Source organism: Euprymna scolopes, chromosome 7 (assembly GCF_053919585.1).
Source record: "Euprymna scolopes isolate OS-2025 chromosome 7, ASM5391958v1, whole genome shotgun sequence".
Classification (NCBI taxonomy): Eukaryota; Metazoa; Mollusca; class Cephalopoda; order Sepiida; family Sepiolidae; genus Euprymna; species Euprymna scolopes.
In genome coordinates this window covers 138,270,154-138,292,357 of record NC_136488.1, presented here as the reverse complement: position 1 = coordinate 138,292,357, position 22,204 = coordinate 138,270,154, and the positions used below count along the sequence as shown (strand labels likewise).

The following is a 22,204-nucleotide window of genomic DNA, read 5'->3' as shown; positions in this document are numbered from 1 at the left end:
AAAAAGCACTCTAAATTGCCTCAGTTTAGAAGGATCTTTTCTGATCAAGTAAAGACAGAAATATGAAGTTTAGTATGAAAATAAATATTACACTTTGCTCCTTAACAAAAACAATTCTAATTAGTTTCAACTGAGAAAGTAAAAAATTAACTGAAAGACACCAGTGTGTAAAGACAGGGAAGGGAATCTTTGATGAAGAAGTCAAAGATCCCTATTCTCATCGTCTGAAGTTTAGCTTTTACTACAAAACTTAGTTTTTATAAACTGAAATATTAGGGGAAAAATAAGGCAAAACAGATAGGAAGAGAAAAAAAAGATAGCCAAATCCTTGCTGCTAAAACTTTTGTAAATAAAGTAGGGTTCTAACAATTTTGTAGGAAAAAAAATAAATGGATTCCGAGCAAACAGCAATTTTGCTATTTTTGTTTTCCGAAAAAATATGGAGAACTGTGTGAAATATTTTATTAAAGATCTTGAAATCATTCCTTGTGCTTCTTTAAGAAATTTAAAATTTTTCACAAATAATCCGACCAAAGTCAAAATCCCTTATCCTAAATAATGCTACAATGAATAAATGGATTCACCCAAAGAAAATTCCAATAGTAAAAATAAAATTTAATCCATTTTATCATTTCTGATATGTTATTCTACATTTTCATCAAAATCTTCAGATACATATTGCCCAACTGAAAATTTTTCAATCAAACAAATCTGTATGGATCTTCAACCCTTTATTTAATCCATGGGGATAGTTCGTTAAGTCTAAAAGTGTAATTACTTTAGTCTCACTCAGTGAGACTTGAAATTATAACCACCAGAATAATAGAACCGTATTATTATTGCAGACTATATATATATATTATTGACAGGCAATATTATGAATGCAATTACAAATTCTACCCAGTCATTGCTGACAGAATGAAAACAAGTCACGGATTAAATGTAACAGTGTGTATGAAAATAGCAGCAGCAGCGAAGGACGGATAGCAAGTGATTGTATTAGCAGGAGCAGCATTTGAACGCAAATTGGCAAGCATGTTCAGGCTTGGGTCTGAGGAAAAAGAAAAAAAAGGACACCATGTGGTCGGGAGAAACGAAGTCGATGCCGAAGGAGATGGACATGTAAAGAGAAGGCGAGAATGGGCCAGCTGTGGCCAACGTGTGATCGGAAGAAACGCGTGCCAGGTTAGATAGACATATGGCAACGAGAGATTTTTGAAGTGGTGTCGAGATGGGAGAGTAACAGTAATAAATGCTTTTGTTAAAGAAAAAAAATGCTGACACAAATTTTTATTTCCAGTTTTTTTTTTTTATGAATTACTTAAAAGCGTAACAGCCACATTACATAAAGAGTTCCAGTTGAAATTGCATACAAAGTTTGACAAGATGCACAAAAAAAAAAAAAAAAAAAATGGTTCCAGCGACCAAAACATTGCAAGAAAAAAAAAGAAAAAAAAACTCAATGAAAAGAGTAGCCCAAATAATTTAAATTACCAATCCTCATCTTAAACTTTGAAATAAAATTCAATCCTTAAAGCATCAACAATTATCTACGAATTAAGTTTAGTTAAATTCTTAAGTTTCGCATCCAGAATCTTTGAGAGAAGTGCAGTCATACCAGTATTGGTGATGCCATACAAATAGTTGTTTAAATGTTAAGGATGGAAAGAATAAAGAGCACCATCCAGAAACTTCTCTTGGAAGAGCACAGAGAGTACTACAGTTATGAAGAGGCTTACTGCTAGTCAAATTCTTCATAAAACCAATAGCATTATCACTAAATAATCAAATGGTAATGAGATGCTGCAAAAACGAAGATATTTGGAACAGTTATTAAAAGTGCAGAGTATTGGAAATCTGAGGAGACAGTATCAGCTGTAATCAGTGTATGATCACTTATTTTCTATATTTTTGCCTTAGCAGTGTAACAAAGCAAATAAACTAGTTTGATGGATTTATATAAAAATCCATTCGAGAAATTATCAAAAGTGCTCAACCATTTTCAATTAAAAAAAAAAAAAAAAATGTCTGATGTTAATTTTAATGAATCTAAACCATCCTCGTTTTATGTAGGTAATACTAAAACCATTTTATAAAAATAGAATTAATTCCAGAGTAAAAAAAAAAAAAAAAAAAAAACTGATATCATTTGTAAATAGTCCAAATAATATTAAAATTAAAATGCAAGACAGCATAGCTGGTTAAGTCAGTAGAATACAGTATTAAGCTAAAATAGCTCCTGGAGTATTTGATAAAAAAAATATTAAAAATTAATTATAGTTCTTTGACTAAAAGAATACAAATATTTTATTTTGGAAAATTTATTTGCAAAATATTTTTTAATTAAAATTAACGAAAATGATTTTAACTCAGAAATATAATTAAAATTCATAAATTCCAATAATATTTTAAGTGTTTTAGTAAAGAGTTGTTCAAATTTTATTCATCAATATGCACACTATTGTACAAGATGTTCTCATCACTGATGAAGTTTGTTTTCTACTTCGTTGCAAATGTTAATGGAGACTGATGAGAAGGAAAAACTTTAGAATGGTTAACTGCAAATATGCAAAATTATGACATTTGTCCACCAATTAGTACAACAAGTTGATGCATGCAGAAGCGTCCAATAAGAAAGCCAAGTTTGTTCGGGTTGGATCGTTCTTCGAAGTTTCTCATATCTCACTAAGGCTTACGAATCTAGTATAGGAGGTGTTTGCATAAAACAAAACTGTCAACAAGAAGATAGGTGTTAGAACCAGAAGTTTACAAAACCAGTTCAATTAATATTTACACAATATTAACAATTCCATTGATTTAAATGATCCAGGTAAGACTGGAAATCAAAGCTAGTTTAAAAACAGAAATATAATCAAGGAATAAAGGACGTTTTTTTTTTTTCTTTTTTGATACAGCAGAGCAAGAAATAAATGTGACAGAGTAAACAGAAATGTTGAAACAGATAATTCAGCAATTTGCAAGGTCTGACACAAAAATAGTCACCCACAGATGGCAGGCATACTATGGACAACCTAAGCATAAAAATAAACCATAAGTACAGTTTTGTGGATCTTAAAGTAGAATACGCATGAAAGAACCATATGAAAAAAAATTCTGGTCTATGAGGGATTAGTGCTAAAAATTTAAAGTTATTTGGAAATGTTACTTTGGCGTTAAAGAGTAAAGGAAAATTACTTTAGCCATATGTGCAATATGTCAGTATTATGATTGTGCATTATTTTTTGGGGGTGGTTTTAAAAAATGGAATGGAAAATAAATTGTTCTATTTTAATCTTTTTTCTAGTCCCACATTTTACTCGAGAAATGATGGACAAACTTTTTATAATTTTCCAGTAAAGAAGTTTAGATTTCTATATATAAAAAAAAAAAAAAAAAGCAACACCACATTCAACTTCTCTGTAAAAGAACACAATGTTTGGCACATCCAACATATGACCATTTTGGGCAATGCACCATGTTCTATTAGAAACCTATTTAAATCTTCTTGCCCCAAAATTTTGCTATTGTATAAAAATTTTTATATTTGCAGATTGCGCACATATCGGTTGCCGTGCTGTACATTTTTTAAATTTATTTGTTTTAATTATTTTAGCGATTATCTTCAATTTTGTTGCCATATGCACAATTAAAAAAAAAAAAAAAAAAAAAAAACTGATAAGGAAAGTATAATTATATCAGGAAGCTATTTTGGCCTAACACCGGTTTCTGATTTTGAGTAAACTTAGTTATACTCTAGTTTTTAAATTCAATAAAAAACAGGTGATAATCAAAATACTCAAATACATACTAATTTCTTAAAGGTAATCAAGTTGGCATGAACACAAGTTTTTCAAAATGAAAACGGTGTTGCAATATTTTTTATTCATAATGGGATATGATCCCACACAGTTGGGCGATTCTATTTATAAACGATGCTGTTAGGAACTGACGAATCAAATTAATTCACGTTCTGCTACCAACCAATCAGACACCAGAATTGCTCCATAAATATTAAACCTTTTCTGTAGCAATTTCGCATGTTTTTTCCGTCTCGATACTGTAAGAATCTTTTGCTCTGTGGAACAACGAACCATCGGAAACTGTTCTATCTACTGCAAACCAGTCACCTCTCAAGACTTGTTTAGAACAACGAGCCATCGGAAATTGTTCTGAAACTAAACATGGCTTACACTTCTAAACAATGTGTGCCTAAGCTAAAGCTATCAGATATGTGGCTCTAATTTCCATAAATTAAGTAAATTTCAGAAGTAGAAATAAAATTAAACAATCTGCTAGATACAAAATGACAAACCAGTCTCCTCCGAGAGGGGAATGTTAATCAGCCAAAGACAAGACAAAAAAAGTAAATCAAGATTACTAAAGATAAAACATTTTGTAACAGTGATAAAATAGGGGATGTCTTGCATGAAAAAAAAAAAAAAAAAAAAAAATTCTAATATATATATATATATACACACACACTCTGGATTATTTATCTTCCAGACTATCCATTCATGTGTAATCACCTTTTTCTTCAACATTCCCTCTGCTTCACTTTTTTGTTATCAAGTAAGATCTTTGTTTCATCAAATACTTTTGCATGCAAAATCCGATCCTGCATTTTGCTAATTCCTACCCTCTGATGAGAAGGAAAGTATTTCTTCGAAACTCCGCGGATTAAGAACTATCCACTTATCTAGTGTTTCCTTTTCAGATTAAATATGTTTATAACTCTTTTTCAAAGTGTTTTTTTTTAACATGTTTTATTAACTGTTTGCTCCTATTTATATTATATATATATAGTGGAAATGGTAATTAATAAAAACTGAAGAAAGTGCTCAATACTGTTGTAGAGCAAATATGCGTTTTATTTTTTTCTGTAAAAGTTTGAGGAAGCTACAGACGGCCAAAAAACCGGCCGGGTAGCTGAAACAATGTAACTTAACAGAAAGATACGGTAAAAAATAAAACACGCGCGTGTGTATGTATGTATGTATATATATATATATATATACACACACACGTGCTTACTGTAAAAGTTTAAAGTTTCATAAAATATCAATTACCTTGGAAACTCTCCCTTGTGTCATATACGGTGGTGCCATTGGACCAGCATCTTGTGGATATCGCATCACCTGAAAGAAAAAGATTAGTTTGTTCATTATGTCCATTAATATTTTGCATGTTCATTTACAGCATCACTCACAGAATAACTGAAACTGCAATTAATCTTCTATATATTACTAGCGGGGGGGGGGGGGTAAAATAAAGAAGTTTCGGCAGGTAAGTATGAAGAATCGAACCCGAACCCTTGAGGTGAAGTTGGAAAGTGTGAAGTGGAAAAAAAAAAAGAGCGACGTTAACCACTGGGCCACCATGAAATAGTAACGGAAACAGGTTTGAACTTATTTAAGTACTAAGGAATTAGCAGGTGCCCATAATGACTTAATGAGGTCAACTTTGACACTATTTTATTTACTGCAGGTAGTTTTTTATTTTTTATTTTTTTTTTTTTTGTTTCCCCAAGATGTTGTGGGGAAAACTAGCTCCCCATAAAAAGGGGATTGTCCAAATTGAATAGCAAAAACTCCACATTGATCAAAGCTGATTGCTTTCGGACGTTTCCGGAAAAATGCCACCAGAATTAGTTTCGCTTTTATTATACGAAAAAGCTTAATGCACATGGGGCAATCGAAAAATGTTGAATATTTATCTTTTCAAAGTCGAGCAAATTAAATAGACAGGTGACCCCCATTGTTAACTCGTAGATATTATCATTTAGATGTGATATAAAAAGTTTTAAGTGAGTCGACCGATCGCTTCTCGGACATGCATAAAAAGGCGAACATACATACATTTTCGCACCAACCCAATAATATGATAGCGTGTTATTTTGTGTCACGCTTACATCTTATTTTCTGAGCGACTTGTTATGACCTTCCATTTCTTGTAATAAATTTTATCAAGAATTCTTTGTTTTGGTTTAAGCTGATGCACCTAAGTCATGGATATTTTTATTTTTTTAAATAACTTTATAATATATAAGAATAAATTGAAAATTGACTATAATAAAATACAAAAAAATCTGCATTAATTAAAATATATTTAAACGTATTTTCTGACCAAGCTACGCCAGGCATCCCTGCCAGCTTAGATAAATACTTTTGCAGTTTTAAAAGAGCTTTAATAATATCAGGGCATCTCCATTTATGCTGAACACAGAATGCCAACATCAATATATTATATGAAAGAGTCCGTTGTGGAATTTCCAGACTCACTAGTATTAAACTTTACCAAGAAAAAAAAAAAAAAAAAAAAGATTTTCCTATAAATAGAATATAAAATATCCTGAAGTTTTTTTTTTTGTATAAATAAAAAAATTTTTAAAAGTGTACCATCTAATCATTCACATTTCATAAGTTAATTTTAGGAGCATTCTGGGTTTGTTTTGAACGAATCACATTTTAAATTGTCATCGACATAGCTTTTATATTAAAACCTTTATAAAATGTATTCTGTAAGGTTTTCTATGGTCGCCATTTTGTTTTTAACTCACAACAATCACCAAATGTGCATACAAACGAAAATATTAAAAATTGGTGAGTTTAATGAAAATTAAGTAAGGTTAGTGTTAGTTTCGTGTCAGCCTCAAAATTGTGTATTATTGCTGATAGACTTAAAATGTTTATAAGAAAATTAAATACTGAAAGAATTTTTGGTAAAATTGATTGTTTTGGTTAGTTTTGTATCATCTGCAATAAAAACAAAATAGTGACCAATGAAAACTATTACAGAATAAATCAGATGATAAAAACTACTTTCCTGCAGCAATTTTAAATGTGATATTCACACAACAAAGACCTAAATACACACACAAAAAAAAAAAAAAATTTTAAAAAGGTGAGTTGGTACTTTGACCCTAAAATGAATAACTTTCAAATATAAGGATATGAAGCTGGAAAAACAAAAAATGCAAACTACAAAAAACATTTCCAAATCCTTAGAAATTAGAGATCAAATAAAAAAAATTTTAATTAAAAATTGTTGAGACATTTAATTTTGGAAAAATCCATCTATTATATAAAAGAGAAAATGTGTGTTTGTATATCTGCCAAAAATTGACACAGGCATCAGGCCATGACAAAATTGGTATCATTAGAAAGATCAATCTCTTGGATTAATATCTAAAAATTAACCAAAAAGATTAATTCTGTGCTGATCAACTGGGGCTGTTTTTTTAGCTGATATTTTTGCAAGTAATACACTTATCAATCTCAACGTACATTTCTAAAACGTTATTTCAAAGGCCTGTGACATCATAAGTCATCGTGATGGAGACAGCTAGCACATTAGCTTTTTTCACCTCCTTTACTCTTTCAAGTTATAGATTGGAGCCCATCTGCGGCTAATTTCTTTTTCACATTTTTTCACATCAATTTAAAACTATCCAATAGGGATGACTTTTTTTTCTTTTAGAAAATTATGTGAATACTCTAAAATACTTAGTGAAAAAAAATAATTTAGCATTTAGAGTAGAGGGGGATCAGTTTTGCATATCAATTTAATGTAAAATTATTCCCCAACCATTATTGCCTTTTAGAACAGTTAGTACTCCAAATTCTTGATATTTTTCTGTGTTAAAAAGTAGTATACATATAAAAAAAAAGTTATGCTAACACTAAATGTAGTGGCTGAGCAACAAACACATCTAAAAGTGCTTCTCTTGAAGCGGTCATACCATTAACCTTAAATCTGAGTAACAAGCTCCACCCTGATAAATCTCCTTAAACCCTAAGTCTGAATATCATTTCAAAATAAAAGCCCTTCCATAAACTTATCTAATCCTAAGGCAGAGTGGCAAGCCCCTATCGTACAATCTTACAAAAACCAAACAATAAAAAAAAAAAAAAAAAAAAAAAAACACGATCTGTCTCTGAAAAAATAAATTGATCAACTGCCCTAAAATGCTTTGAAAAACTGTGAAAGTAATCCTCCATTCTAAAATATTTTCAGAATGTTCATACCCCCTAGACTTACCACTAACTATTAATTGTACATAATTGTCATTAAAATAAAAATAAAATGCACACGATTTATTTCCATAGATAAATAAAAAATGGTTAACCATTCTAAAATGTTAGAATGGTCCTAAAATCCAAGATCATTTTACATTAAATTTTTATATTCATTTATTTTTTGCATTTCTGCCAAGTTGAAAAAGCATGTTCATATGTTTTTGTTTTATAGAAAGGAGTCACCACTTATCAAGACCCAGAGGCCACTCAAGGATAAGGGCTAAAAAGCGTACAGTGGTCAATGGGACAATGTCATAATAATTGTTAGTGGAAATTTGGTAAATTGGATTACTTAAGGGGATGGCTCATCAAGAACTTGTTTACGTTGGACTTGAACATGCTCATATTATAGACAGCTGGAAAGCAGGTAAAAGGAAGAGAGTTCCACAGGTGTGCAGTTCTAAGAAAGAAACTTTGTTCATGGAATCTACGATTAGGTTTAGGCACAGATAAAGAGTGAGGAAATTATTGATAGTGGTTTCAACTAGATGTGTTTTTCGTGAAAGTTCGGCGAGGGGGACCATAGATTAGAGCTCAGACGAGCACTTGCCATGAAAATAACGATAAAGCAGAGACAGGCTCACAACATCTCTCCTGTGAGAAAGAGGTTGCATGGAAGAGAATAGGGATTCCCCCACTAGGCTACAACGTCGGTTTTGAACTGTCAAGGTAGGATAAGGTCTTTCTAGCAGCTCCTGCCCAGATGTGGCAACAGTACTCCATCCTTAGACATACCTGACTCTTATATAGGTAGAGAATTTGCATTAGCAGCGAGATATCTACTGGATCAATAGAAGGATCCCACCATTTTCCCCAACGTCCTTGGCAACAGATTTGATGTACGTGTTCCATTTCAGATTAGGAGTAACAGTCAAGCCCAGGAGCTTGTCAAAACATGGAGCCTCCTCAAGATGAGAGCCATTCATTTCAATTGATGCCAGATAGGGATCAGAACATTGATGATGTAAAAGACAGAAGTTTGGTTTTAGATGCATTAAAAGTAACAAGCCACCTCTTTCTCCATTGTACCATATGCTCAAGAATTGCCTAAAGGGAGAATCACATTTGGGGGCAATTTAGCAGAAGGTATTAATCTACAATACAAAAGAAATCTATACAGCCCTATTACATTTCTGAATTTTTAAGATGAGGAATATTATTTGGATTCTTCGGACTACTGTTCTCATCTTGAACATCATTTACACGTTTTGGTAGATGTAATCTCTGACCTTCTTCAGGTGTATCTTGTTAAACTCTGAAATTTGCACCAAATTTTGAACAAAACTATTTACTTCACGATGGTAGCATGCTCTCATTTCATCAGTCAAGACTGGATGGAAGTCCTAAGTAATTGTATTTTTTGGTTGACCACAATGAAGATTGAACCTTCGTATGTTAGCGTCATATTCCGATTTCTTAAACACAAAGCACATTTATATAGCAAATCTAATTGCTTAATCTTGTGATTCAAAGATCTAGCATTTTTACTGAAAGAGTGAGGTTAAAAAAAAAAAAAAACGACACACCTCGGGTCAGAAATGGCAAGGAAGGAGGGTGGGGGTAAACAAACATGCGAATCAATCATAACTTCCTTATTTTTGGCGAGATTTTTAAAATTTAAAGATTCTTTCCGAGATCAAAGCCTTTTCTATATATGTCATGTCGATATTTTGATCATTTTCAATTTTTTCATGCATGTTGCTAATTTTATATGCCAGACCCTTCTGCTTGTGCACTAATAAAAATTTGCAAATGCACTTGTGATATTAGACGGCATACAGGTGTTCGTCAAAATCCAACTGTTCTGTTCCTTCTTTGAATCAGAATTTTTTTATGATTTCATACTTATCAGAGGTATTCAGATACAAAGCCCAATAACACGTGAGGAAAATAAAATTTTACAAAATTAAAAATTAGTTTCGGAGTGCATAAGAAAACAAACCCACAGACAAAGTGCTTTATATATATATATATATATATATATATATATATATAAGTAGAGATATAAATAAAATCTGAACTGCCTTGTATTTTACTAAAATATTCCATTAGTCAAATACATACTTCGGTGTAGGGATATTTTGCCACCAAGCAAAACTTAGTCAAATTATTTGGTTCTTATGTAGAATTCAACTCTATTATTAAAACAAAAATACAGAAAAAAAAAAAAAAAAAAATCGTTCACGTACCCGTCACGAGACGAAGAGGTCACATTCCAAAAATCATAGTGATAAGTAGTTTTATTTTTAAGTTTAGAAAATAAACTATGATTTAAAAGTAACCGCCTTGCCATTAGGAAAAAAAGTCAAACCACAACAATAATTCAGTTATAAGATTTGTTATAATGCCGACAGATTCCTATTAATTGTTTAAAATAATTTTTTTTTTTTATAAGACAACTAGTTGATCAATTTACATAATTTCTGGAATATAACAGTTCCATTCCATGACAGGTACGTCCAAATGTTTTCCTGTAAAGATCTTTGAACTCTAAATAACAGATTGTTTTAAATTTATGAGAAAAGTGAGAAAAAAAAATCTTAACTGAAGATCAGTCAAAATATTTGCAGAGTATTGATTTAAGATTTGCATTGTTTTCTCAAATTTCATTAAAATGGAAGAACATCCAAGACGTTAGCTTCACAGGAATGAAAAGTTTCAAAATTTAAAGAGCTTTAGTAGAGGACTAGTGGGAGGGCTTGGCTTTGCCCAGTCGTAAAATATGCTAAATATATTTTAATTTATCTAGTATTTGAGTACCATCAGCTAAAATCGAAACTGAAAACAACTGTAGCATTCAAAGTTGGTGACATTAGACTCACATGACACGCATATGAACTGATTAAAAATAAACTAAGATCAATGTACAAAATATATAACGATTTTTTTCAATTTGACCCCCTGAACTATTTTAACCGGCTAAAAGACCCATAAAAGAATGGTCCATAAAAAAAATTTTTTTTTAAATCCAATCATTTGAGGCTCCTATCGCCACTCTGTGAGTTAGGGGATAGAGTTTGAAAACATGGAGACAGCTTTTTATAGATTAAGATTTGAAAATTCACAGAAAATGGATATACTCATTTTCCTAATAAACTTATGCAGAGGAATTAATTCATTCATGGAAGAAGTCTGAAGTTGAAAAGTTGGTGTTTTTGTTTAAGTCATTTATGACTTAAGAACGAAAACACTATTGCACAATTTAAAACCACAGCAAAAAATATTTTTTGATGTAATAGAATGACAATTTGTACAAAAATACAAGTACAAAACTGATCTCATTTTTAAATTGAAAATCTCCAAAATAATTAAACTTAATAATTAAAAAATTAAGCACTGATTAGTTGAAGGAGAATTAAATTGAAGACTCCTAAAATTAAAATATATTTTTAAAAACAGAAATCAATTTCTGGTCATAAAAATTAACAAAACACAGTACAGTATATAATACACATGTATATAATCAAATAACAAACACCATAAGGTGGGGGCAAATATCATAACCAGTGTCTGGAAAAAACATTGTATTCCCCATCATAAAAAGAAGCGTATCCTAGGGTTCTACTGTATTTTAGACATCAGATAAAAGGTTATTTTGCAGAAAAATAAGTTATGGATAAAAAAAGTTCTCATTAATAAACTACCCCAGCTTTATCCGATCGTAAAATATGCTGAAAAATATTTTAATCTATGTAGATTTTGTATTTATTACAGTGCAAATTGTCTATTGAATATTAAGCTGTACCTAATATAGTGCGGACTAGAAAAAAAAAAAAAAACTAGCACTCCAACCATGTTCTTTACCAATTGAGCTTTCAACAGATAAGCTTTAAAATTAAACCACTTCAAGCTATGAATGAATTTGCATACTCCCAAAAGTAATGGAAATATGTTGGCAAGTTAAAACGAACATTGCCAACATTTCTGTACACATTCATCCAAAGATGTCACTAGTTACAAACCATCATTGATGTATAATTATTAGGGCTAGGACAACAGAATATTCTTTTCATTGTTTTGGCTCTATAGTATACATCCGACAATCAACAGAGAACCACATCACTATATAAGATAACGGATGCACACTTGAGAGTCGAAACAATGAAAAGAATATGCTGTTGTCCCAGCCCTAATAATTACTATTTCCTGTTAATTTCAGTGTTATGTGACCAGTAGTTTACCAATCCAAGTTTCAGATCCCTAGAGTAAGATGGATCTGCAAGTTGAACTTTTTCAGCAGAACAAAGTCATTAGGATGGATGTTACACACGTCTTAAGAATACTAAATCTCATGGCAAAATCACCCATATATCATTTCTAGTAATATATGGAGACTTACGGAGAGTATCAACCAGTTTGTAAAAGACATGTTCAGTTTGCTGGGCACTGTGCACGTGCCACAGATGAACTAGTTTCATCATTTGTACAGTGGAGATACCTATCATCTCGCAATCGATCACGAAAGTTAACTTTTCCAGATAGGATACGAGATACATTTATCTCCAAGGAAGATCTTTTGGGTGCTATGACAGAATACTGGAAGGGTGTAGCGAGTTCAATCTTGGTTGAGGCTGCAAAATGACGAGTTTATCAGTTCATCGGTGAAATATTCCCAAACACACACTCGCCTGTTTTATTACTAAATTTCATAAATAGAAAAATTTTTTAAAAATCTAAGTTTTCATTAATAAATAAATAAATGAAAATGCAATTTGGAGAAAAATTTATTTTATGCCTCTGGCAATTTCTGGTTTTGAAAGAATCTCATTTCAGCTTTTAAAAGAAACTAAAATCTCACAGAATATTAATTCTAAATTCATCAGACAGACCCAAAAAATGTCTATGTGACTCTTGCAAATAAGTTCTGTATGTTTTTATTTTTGAAATTATCCAGTTTATCATTAAACTAGCAGGCCACCCCGTATTTCCCAGTTGTAAAATATGCTTGAAGATATATTTTGATTAATGCAGATTTCGTACTTAGGTTAGATCCAATATATAGTAACTAGCAAGGGGTACCCGGCGTTGCCCGGGTGTTTGTAGGTGTGTGAAAAAAAAAAAAAAAAAAAAAAAAAAAAAAAAAGGTGCGTGTTTTTGATTGACATGATGGCGATAGGTATTCAGCAGTTAGCATTTTGTGCTGGACAGTTTTTAATGAAGTCAATAAAAACGCGCTCCCCCGTCTCAAAATGAAAACTACATCTGATATGTAGAAGTCGACATTGACCAAACGTTACTTAGCTCTCTAGAGACCACTGACTCTGGCCTGTGATTAGAGTAGAGTTTCGCTTTTTGTTTATACCGAAAACCGAATGTAACGCGTGCCGATGCGGGAAATGTGGAATAATTAACGTTTGAAAGTCAATAAAATTAAATAGACAGGCGAGCTCCGTGGTTAAGTGTGAGATATTACAATTTATAGAGGATATAAAGTTTTAAGAAGTTGCGAAGCGAGAGAGTGCTTCTCTGAAAGAAGCCTTTTGTGGACATCGAGGAAAAGCGTACATACATACATTTTCGCTTTTATATTTATAGATGATTAAAAAAAAAAAAAAAAAAAAAAAAAAAGACTCGTGCGCCACTACCAAAAACCCAAACCAAAACATTTAGCTAACGAATTTTTCCTTTATGTTAATGCCTGAGCTTTAAAGATGTTTGCTGCCAGACTAAAGATTAAAACCTGAACCAATAACTATTACGTTATGCCTGCCTATTTGTAATGCCGTTGTTCGACTTTCAACTGGAAAATTTCATTTTCTTAATTTTCACCAATTTTCCCAACTAAAACCCAATTATAAAGTTCCACATGGATTCAAATACTTTCTCTTTCTCATATATATATATATATATATAGTATTATGTCTGGAGACTAAAAACTGACAGGAGTCTGGTAGGCAAAAATTTTTTAAACAAGTATATATATGCATAAATAAATATAGAAAGACGCGTGTTTAACCTTTTTTACGCAAACATAAATCATGTAGATTATCTATAGAATATAATTACACGTAATAGTTAACTAAAGATGATCATTCCATAAGAAAACCGAAAAAAAAAAAAAAAAAAAAAACTAATAGGGAATTAAAAAATGTTCAAAAGAATATGCAAATTAGCCAGATCTTTTAGAGATGAATGCAATTCCATGCCCCGTGTATAACAAAGTTGTATTTTCTTTTTAAATAAACAAAAAAAAAAGTTTTTTTTAAATGATTATCAATAGACACAGAACAAAAAAAATTATAGGAAGTATAGATATTAGAAATTTTCTTTTTCACCAAAAACAAGGTCTATTGCTACTTGAACATAATCAGCCCTGTTTCACGGTTTCATCTGCAATTCACAAAAGAAGCCATCAATTAGGCACCATGTCTGTTCACATTACATTTAAACAGCTAAAGGTTAGTAACCTTAAGAGCAGGAAATGGAGAGGGAATTCTAAAAACTAGCAGTCCGAGTAAAGAAACTATTAGAGTTGAAGGCTTTCTGGAATCTAGGGACCTCATTGAAAGGGTAAGATTTTTTTTTCTGCTTATCGAAAGTGTGTATGTCAAGAGGGAACAAGTGCTACAAGTTCAGAACACATTCCATTGAAGTACTTGTAAATCAGGCACAAGGAGGTGACATTGCAATGATGAGACCGCGGTTAGAGCTTGACCAACAGTGAGGGACCTATTAGATAGATTCATTTTTAGACCCAGTTCAAGAGCAAACGACGACTGGTAGAAGCACCAGCTAGACGTGGCAACAATATTCCATGCATGCGCAAATTGTGACTTTGTAAAGATATAGGATAATCGGGTGCAAGTAATTTTCTAGCATAGTATAGGGAGCCTACCTTTTAAATAGAATTAATGAAGGAGTTATTAAAATGTTAACAGATTTTTTATTCTTTAGAAACGGTGCTAAAAGCAAAGAAAAAAAAAAAAATGCACGACATGAAATTTTGATTATAAATATTACTAGCTGTATTGATACAGTGTTATCCAGGTGAAGGAATTCAAAATAGTTACGTTTACATTTCCTTTTCAATATTTAAAAAAATTTTAATATTCAATAAACAGTAAATAAAATGTTTATACCAACATTACATGTAGATTGGTTGGGTGTTTTTGTTTTACGGCATATCAACCCTTTTTAGGTTATTTAATGCCAAATAAAGTGATTTTGAAAAAAAAAATATTTTAATAGTATTTGTTTTTTTCTTAAAGTCGGTTTTTATTTAACCCATAGTTGGGACCCTAACAGGTACTACCTCTCCGAGAGAGAGTGGACCCGAGAGCAATAGCAATTAAGGGTGGTTCCACACTCCCCAAAGCCTGCAAGCTGGGCCTCACCATCGGGGATAGTTTAAGGTCATATCCAGGACCGTTATGTAAAGAGAAATTTTATGTGTTTCTAGTATTGCCAACAAAACGAAAAATTGGTCAAAAAAACAGATACAGCAAGTAATGTTACCAAACGCAAGTTTAGTTACTCTTTCACCAAAGGTGTGTTTTTTTGTTTTTTGTTTTGTTTAAAAAAAAAAAAAAATTCTTAATTCGGGTAGTTTATATTTAAATTGCCACCTTATCAGATTGTTTTTTTAATGTTTTTGAGAAGGGGGAAGGATATATTAAAGATTTAAGAAAAAATATAGTAAATTAAAAATAAAAAGTGCCTAGTTTATAGACTTTTTTTTTTTTTTTTTTAAGGATTTTCAAGTTTACGGAATCTTGTTTATTCAACCGTTAAGAGTACACAAAATAGTTAAAAAGCCCCCCCACACACACACACACACACTTTCCCACGTTAAAGTGTTTCTGAATAAATCATTTCAGTACAGGTCGTAAACTGCACAAGTACTAAAAAAAAAAAAAAAAAAAATACAAGAGTCGATAAATTTAAACAAGAAATGAAATTTAACAGAGCTGTCTAGACATTCGAATTTACAAACGACTTATTTTTTATACAAAAGTATAACATCAAATAATGATTTTCTAAAATAAAAACTAAGAGGAGGGGGGGGGGTCTTTTTATTTATTTTTTTTTTAAATTATAAACCAAAAAGGGGAGGGTGAAAAATGAATCCGCTTTGATAAACGAAAAAAAAAAAAAAAAAAAAAAATGTTGAATCAAAAATAGAATGAATGGAGAAAGGGAAATAGTAGAATGGTCTTAACTAAAATAGTTTTTTGTCGGGAAAAGGTTAATTATTTGTTTGCAAACGGCAGTTTTAAAAGTTGATTTTCAGAAATAAAAATAAAATTCGATACAAACACGTGTCACAGAGAATTTTCGTAGATCATTTTTAATCTTTCATGGGTTTTAAGTAATTTAGTATTGAACTATGAACAGAGTACTTGGTACGTCTAAAAACGTATAGAATTGCACAAATTAGACAACCTTAAGATATACATGTATACATATATCTTATAGTGGTATTAAAGGATTTCAGAAATTTAAACCATGTTAAAAATATTTAGAATAAAAATAACGAAATAATTAGGAGGGGATAAAAAAAAAAATAGATTTTTATATTTATATACTTTTAATGGTTAGAGCCTCATGGAGTATAAATAAAAGAATTCAGATTTTTATTTTAGATTTATAAAAAATAAAAACTAAATGAAGTAAATAATATAAACAAGGTAAATGTTTACTTATATAATTTAAAAGTTTATTTGGGGAAAAAAAAAAAATTATTTCGAGATTTAAGCGAAAAAAAAAAAAAATCGCATTTCGAATGTCGAATCGTGAAAAATAACAAAGAAAGGAAATAGATGTCGCGGTGGGAGGAATGGTGGCAGTAGGAAATAATAATGAAGGGGGAGGAGGAGCTAAGGGGGAACAAGCTTGTTCATTTCCTGCTAGTCGCACGTAACCTTTGTTTAAAAAAGTGTGCGCATAAAATAGACCTAATGTTGTGATTTAAAAATAAATAAAATATTCGAACCAGAAAAATTTTTTTATCATTCTATAAAACAAATTTAAAAAAACAAAAAAAAAAAACATAAAAAACAATATACATTATATGTAGATAGATATAGATACCTCTCTTTGTTGACCAAGGCTGAGCGCATGGAACTCCCTTTCCAAATCCTGAACAGCTATCCCACGACCCTAGTAAATAAATATTTAAATAATTATAAATATTTTTTTTTAAAGTCTAAAAACTATATTTTTGTTAATATAGAACGGTAAAATAAAAAGAAAATCGTTCGAAATTGAAGACATTGAAAAGAAACATGCTAAAACGACTGGTTTGTTGTAGTGTATGTGTATATATTATATATATATATATATATATAAAACACCAACAAACATTAAGAAATTTTTTTTGTTTTTTTGGAAACTCACCTGCTCGATGATGCTGTCGTCGCCGGGCGCCCATCGTTTGTTGGCGTAACTAGCGAGTTCGGCGTCCGTCTGCGGCCTCTGAAAGAAATAGCCGACCCTCGCATCGTCTTGGGATCGGGTGGCCGCAACTGCGTGCTGTCTAAGGGCCGCCATGTCTTGACCACCACCACCGCCTCCGCCACCGTTTGTCAACATTCCCCGATTGGTGTCCCAGGCAACTTCAGACATCCTTAGAACGGGCATCTAGTTTTCATTATACAAGAGTACGCAGTCTAAGGAAATAAAAATAAATAAAGACCAAACAAAATTAAAATTTAAAAAAAAAAAATCCCAGAACAGACGCAGCGTCAAATTTCACTCTCTATCAAGCGACACGGAGAGCGAATAACTCGTCTCCTATTCGAACTTTACTAAAAGCAACAAATAACAACATGGCGGGACAGGCTTACAGTGAGCGTCGACACGCTATTTACAAACGAAGATAAAATCCGTATTCGTTGAATATTTCAACAAAATATACATCCAGAACATTTAAAAGTTAACTACGATCTCTGAATTCAAATGAAATATAAAGATTTGATGGATAATACAAACCGTGATGACATTGGATAAAGATAGCGCTGTATAACCACCAATTCACAACATGGCGAACGACATTTGCCAGGCGCAATGCATTCTGGGTACCATGTGCTGAGGCAAGGGCCGCAAAATAAAACATGTCAGATCACATGATACACAACCCGGGAAGTTCGATTCATATTTAGTCTTTGTTCATTATTAATACTGAATAAAATCTTTAAAAATTATTTCGATAAAAAATTACGTAATTAAAAAAAAAATTATTGCTACGTTTAGTTCATTTGTATTTACAGCAAACAATAAATGTATAGAAGATCATTCGTGACCCGTTGAGTCAGTATTTGTTATATATATATACATTTTTTTTATTTTTAATAAAATATAGTTTTATATATTTTATAACTTTAACATTTCGTTAATCATTGTGTTTTATTTTACAAGCATCTATTTATTTTTTACGAATGACGTCATAAAGGATGAACGGTAGATTTTGGAAATTAAAAATGAAAACATTTTGAGATGTAGTCCATTTTCAAGTAAATATATATATTTTTTTCTTTCTTGATAATAACTACTCAAGTTTTGTTATCCGTTCTCCCCCTCTCTCTCTCTCTCTCTCTCTCTCTCTCTCTCTCTCTCTCTCTTTCTCTTTCTCTCTCTCTCTCTCTCTCATCTGCTCTCTCTCTCTTCTCATCCCTCTCTTCGCTCTATTTCTCTCCTCCTCGCTTTCTTTCTCTCTCTTCTTTTTCAATCTCTCTTTTAATTATTTACTACTTTACCCTCTACTTTTCTTATCCGTCGTCATTTATTTACCTTTTTCTGACGTCATCCATTTTCAAGTGTATACATATATTTCTACCTTCTGCTTTCCTTGTGCTTGTAGTGAATTTTTATCATACAGACGAATCCACTATTTCTGAACAGTCAAAGGGAGATAACTTAATCAAAATTATTTTTAAGGCATCAGTTTTAACAAGAACGCTGCTCAGCTTCGCCCATGTAAAACAAATAGTGTAGTGTTCAATGCGTTCTCCGTGTAAATACTATGTGGACTAATTTTTGTTTTTGCGCATATGGATACTGTGAACAGGCCAGAAGTTTCGAAAACATTGTGGTCTCAACTATAAATACCGTTTCGCAGGAAAAACAAATCAGTTAGTGATTTTCTTTCCTTGTTGCTAGCTCCATTGAAAGATGTTAAAGGTTTTCACCATAGATTTTGCACACACTGAGATTAATGCACATAAACAATTACCTTACCAGGAATTTCTGCCTTACCAAGTAACTATGAACAATTTTCTTCAAAATTGTCCTTTTTTATCCTGACACAAGATTTATTTTGAACTGTCTTCACTAAATATTTATTAAATATATCTAAGGTAATGGCCGAAAACCTAGAGGAAGACCTTCAGTCTGCAGTGGAATGAGGTCAAAAATGGATGGTAACGTTCAACGCTGCCAAGACAAAGCTCGTTTCCTTTAATAATTACATGAAACCTTACCAACCACCAATAGCTTTGGCTAGAGATATTTTACCTGAGAGCACTTCGTTCAAGCTCCTTGGCTTAACGTTCACAGGAAACATGAGGTGGAATAGGTACATTGAGATTATTGCTAAGGCTGCTGCAAAGAAGGTGGGCTCTCTCTATCGTGCTAGAAAGTTACTTACGCCTGAAAGTATCCTGTAACTCTACAAAGCCACCAATCGCCCATGTATGGAGTACTGCTGTCACATTTGCTCCTGGAAAGGGTTCAAAAGAGAGTAGCCAACCTAACAGGTCTCGAACTGTCATCTAAACTTCAGCCCCTGTCCCCCTGACGTAATGTTGCATCCCTCTGCCTGTTTTACAAGTATTTTAATGGTGGATGCTCTGACGAACTACAAGCCGATGAAAATACCCCCGACAAACCCGACAAGCAGCAAAGTCCCACCTCTACACAGTTGAGATCCCTAGATGTAAGAAAGCCTTTTACTCTAATAGCTTCTTCCCCAGAACTGCAGGACTTTGGAATTCTCTTCCGGTTTCCTGCTTCCCCAACAGTACTGACATGCAGAAGTTTAAGGGTAATGTAAACAGACATCTTGCTGCCCAACTCCCTACATAGTACCCCTGCAATTTAGGTCCCTGATAGTAGCCCCCTACATCAAAGTGGCAATGTGCCTTCTTAGGGGCGAAAGTGTAATAAAAAAAAGAAAATTTTTTAAAAAATATTTCTGGACATTCTCTAAAAAATATGTACTTTAATTACACATTAATGAAACGATATCCTTATTAACTTCATAATGGTCCGACCAAAAAGAGGGTTTATACTTCCCCTCTATATCAAATAATTACTGTCTTAAATAAAAATCATTGTTTATACGTGTGAAAAAGGTCATTCGAGTTGATCGCTATTCGTATTATTTGGATTCGTCTGACTACTGTTTCATCTTAAGTGCGATTTGCATATTTTCACATCGATGTAACCTCCGACCTTCTTCAGGTGTATCTTGTTAAACTCGGGAATGTTTTTGTCAAACTTAGGAATTTGGACGGAATTTCGAGCAAAACCCTTTATTTACTTCATGACTTGATAGAGGTCCTAAGTAATTCACAATTGTATTTTTTGGTCGACCGTACTGAGGATTGAACCTTCAACCTTCAGGAGAATATCACTTTTTGCAATTGATTTTTGACAAGTACTCTAACCACTGCACCACGGGTCCTTGCGTAAAACTTTAGGAGCCTTAAACCTATTTTTATTTCTAATTGTAAATATCACTATTTATTACTAATTATTACTATATATTAACGTATATCTATATATCTCTATATATTAATGTTTTTACTTATTATTTATATATATTATCTATTGTTTATAATTACTGGTTCCCATATCGTATTGAATTCTATACTAGGTCTACTTAGTAATTGGTTATTACCCAGCATATGTGCTGCTTCTTTCAGTGCTGTTCTTGACTGTTGTGAATCATTTTTATGTTAAAGGTTGTCGTTGGCACCTCTTCGTAATACTCTTACGACTGGTGACGTCAACCTCCCCTTTACAAAATGCTAATGACTTGCCTCAAATGGAGGCTCAACCTCGTGTCAAATCCATCCCTCATGAGGAGGTTGGTGGGTAGAGACAAGCAATGATGACAGAATACAGACCTTAACATATTTTGAAAAAAAAAAGTGAGGGTACAATAATCGTGACCACAGGATACAGACCTTCAAGTTTTGGGGAGAAGAGGATTGTGGCATGGTCCCTGCCTTTCGTAGATGCCATTTTTTGTAGTGTCTTTGTGCATAGACAAGAATCACACCAGCATTTAATATGAACTGGGGTAAACGAATCAAGGCTTTACAAACAACTTTATCATTTACTTGTCCTTTAACAACTAAATATTTTCGTTTACTCGTCAAATAGAAAAGTTGGTAGCCAAATACATGTGATTTTTGGAATATGGCATCTTCGTTCCATTACAAGTACATACATCATAAAGATATTTTTATATATATTTTTTTTTAAATAAGTGTAATTCTAAGTATACACTGAATTTTATGTAAAGACTTGAAGATATAAACATTCAAATTTATTCAGATGTTTTTAAAACAACCTTCGTTAAAAAAAAAAAAGAATACATTGTTCTATTAAACTTTTATTATTTAAAGAATTAGAATTTGCTCATTTTATTTTTAAAAAAAAAAAAAAGGGTTGAAAAGACATTTTTCATTCACCAATATGCTATGGAAGATCGCCAAAAGACCAATATCTTATTATCTCTAGTTGCCACTTGGAAAAACCAATTGCAAAAGCGACTGTTTCACTCACAACGTAAAGCCCTGCAAATATATATATATATATATATATATATATATATATATATATATATATATATATATATATATATATAAGCGAGATAAGACACTGATAGAATTCAGATGAAAAATCCTGATAGATATTATTGAAGTAATACTTTCAAGGAGATCCACAACCACTCAAAAAACTATTTTCAATAATTGTGCTGAAAAGCAAAATAGTGTCCATTCGCAGCTGAACATTTTGCTAACTGCATTTCATTTCCTCTTATGATATGAGCCATTGTTGAAAATCCATGGATTAAGGAAATTAAAATAACCCCTTCTATATATTCCTTTGTCAAGCAATAAATTCTTAAATCGAATATATGTCTCTATATGTTGTTTTTTCAGAATTTAAAATTAAACCAC

General features: G+C 31.9%; 1 protein-coding gene across 14 annotated transcripts in view; it reads right to left on the bottom strand.

Annotated features, from left to right (window-relative positions):
• Positions 1-18,130, bottom strand: part of LOC145280000 (pumilio homolog 1-like) — an 88,716-nt gene extending 70,586 nt beyond the window's left edge. For 10 of the 14 annotated variants that reach the window (XM_080131612.1, XM_080131619.1, XM_080131611.1 and 7 more), the window contains exons 1-4: positions 18,006-18,130; positions 17,412-17,683; positions 17,106-17,174; positions 5,067-5,135 (exon numbers count right to left, since the gene is read on the bottom strand). In XM_080131612.1, the coding sequence (XP_079987738.1) occupies positions 5,067-5,135; positions 17,106-17,174; positions 17,412-17,654 (381 nt within the window). In that variant the 5' untranslated portion in view covers positions 17,655-17,683; positions 18,006-18,130. The remainder of the gene's footprint in view (positions 1-5,066; positions 5,136-17,105; positions 17,175-17,411; positions 17,684-18,005) is intronic. The other 4 variants (XM_080131621.1, XM_080131624.1, XM_080131617.1 and 1 more) reach the window with 2 other exon arrangements.
• Between the last annotated feature and the right edge of the window lie 4,074 nt (positions 18,131-22,204).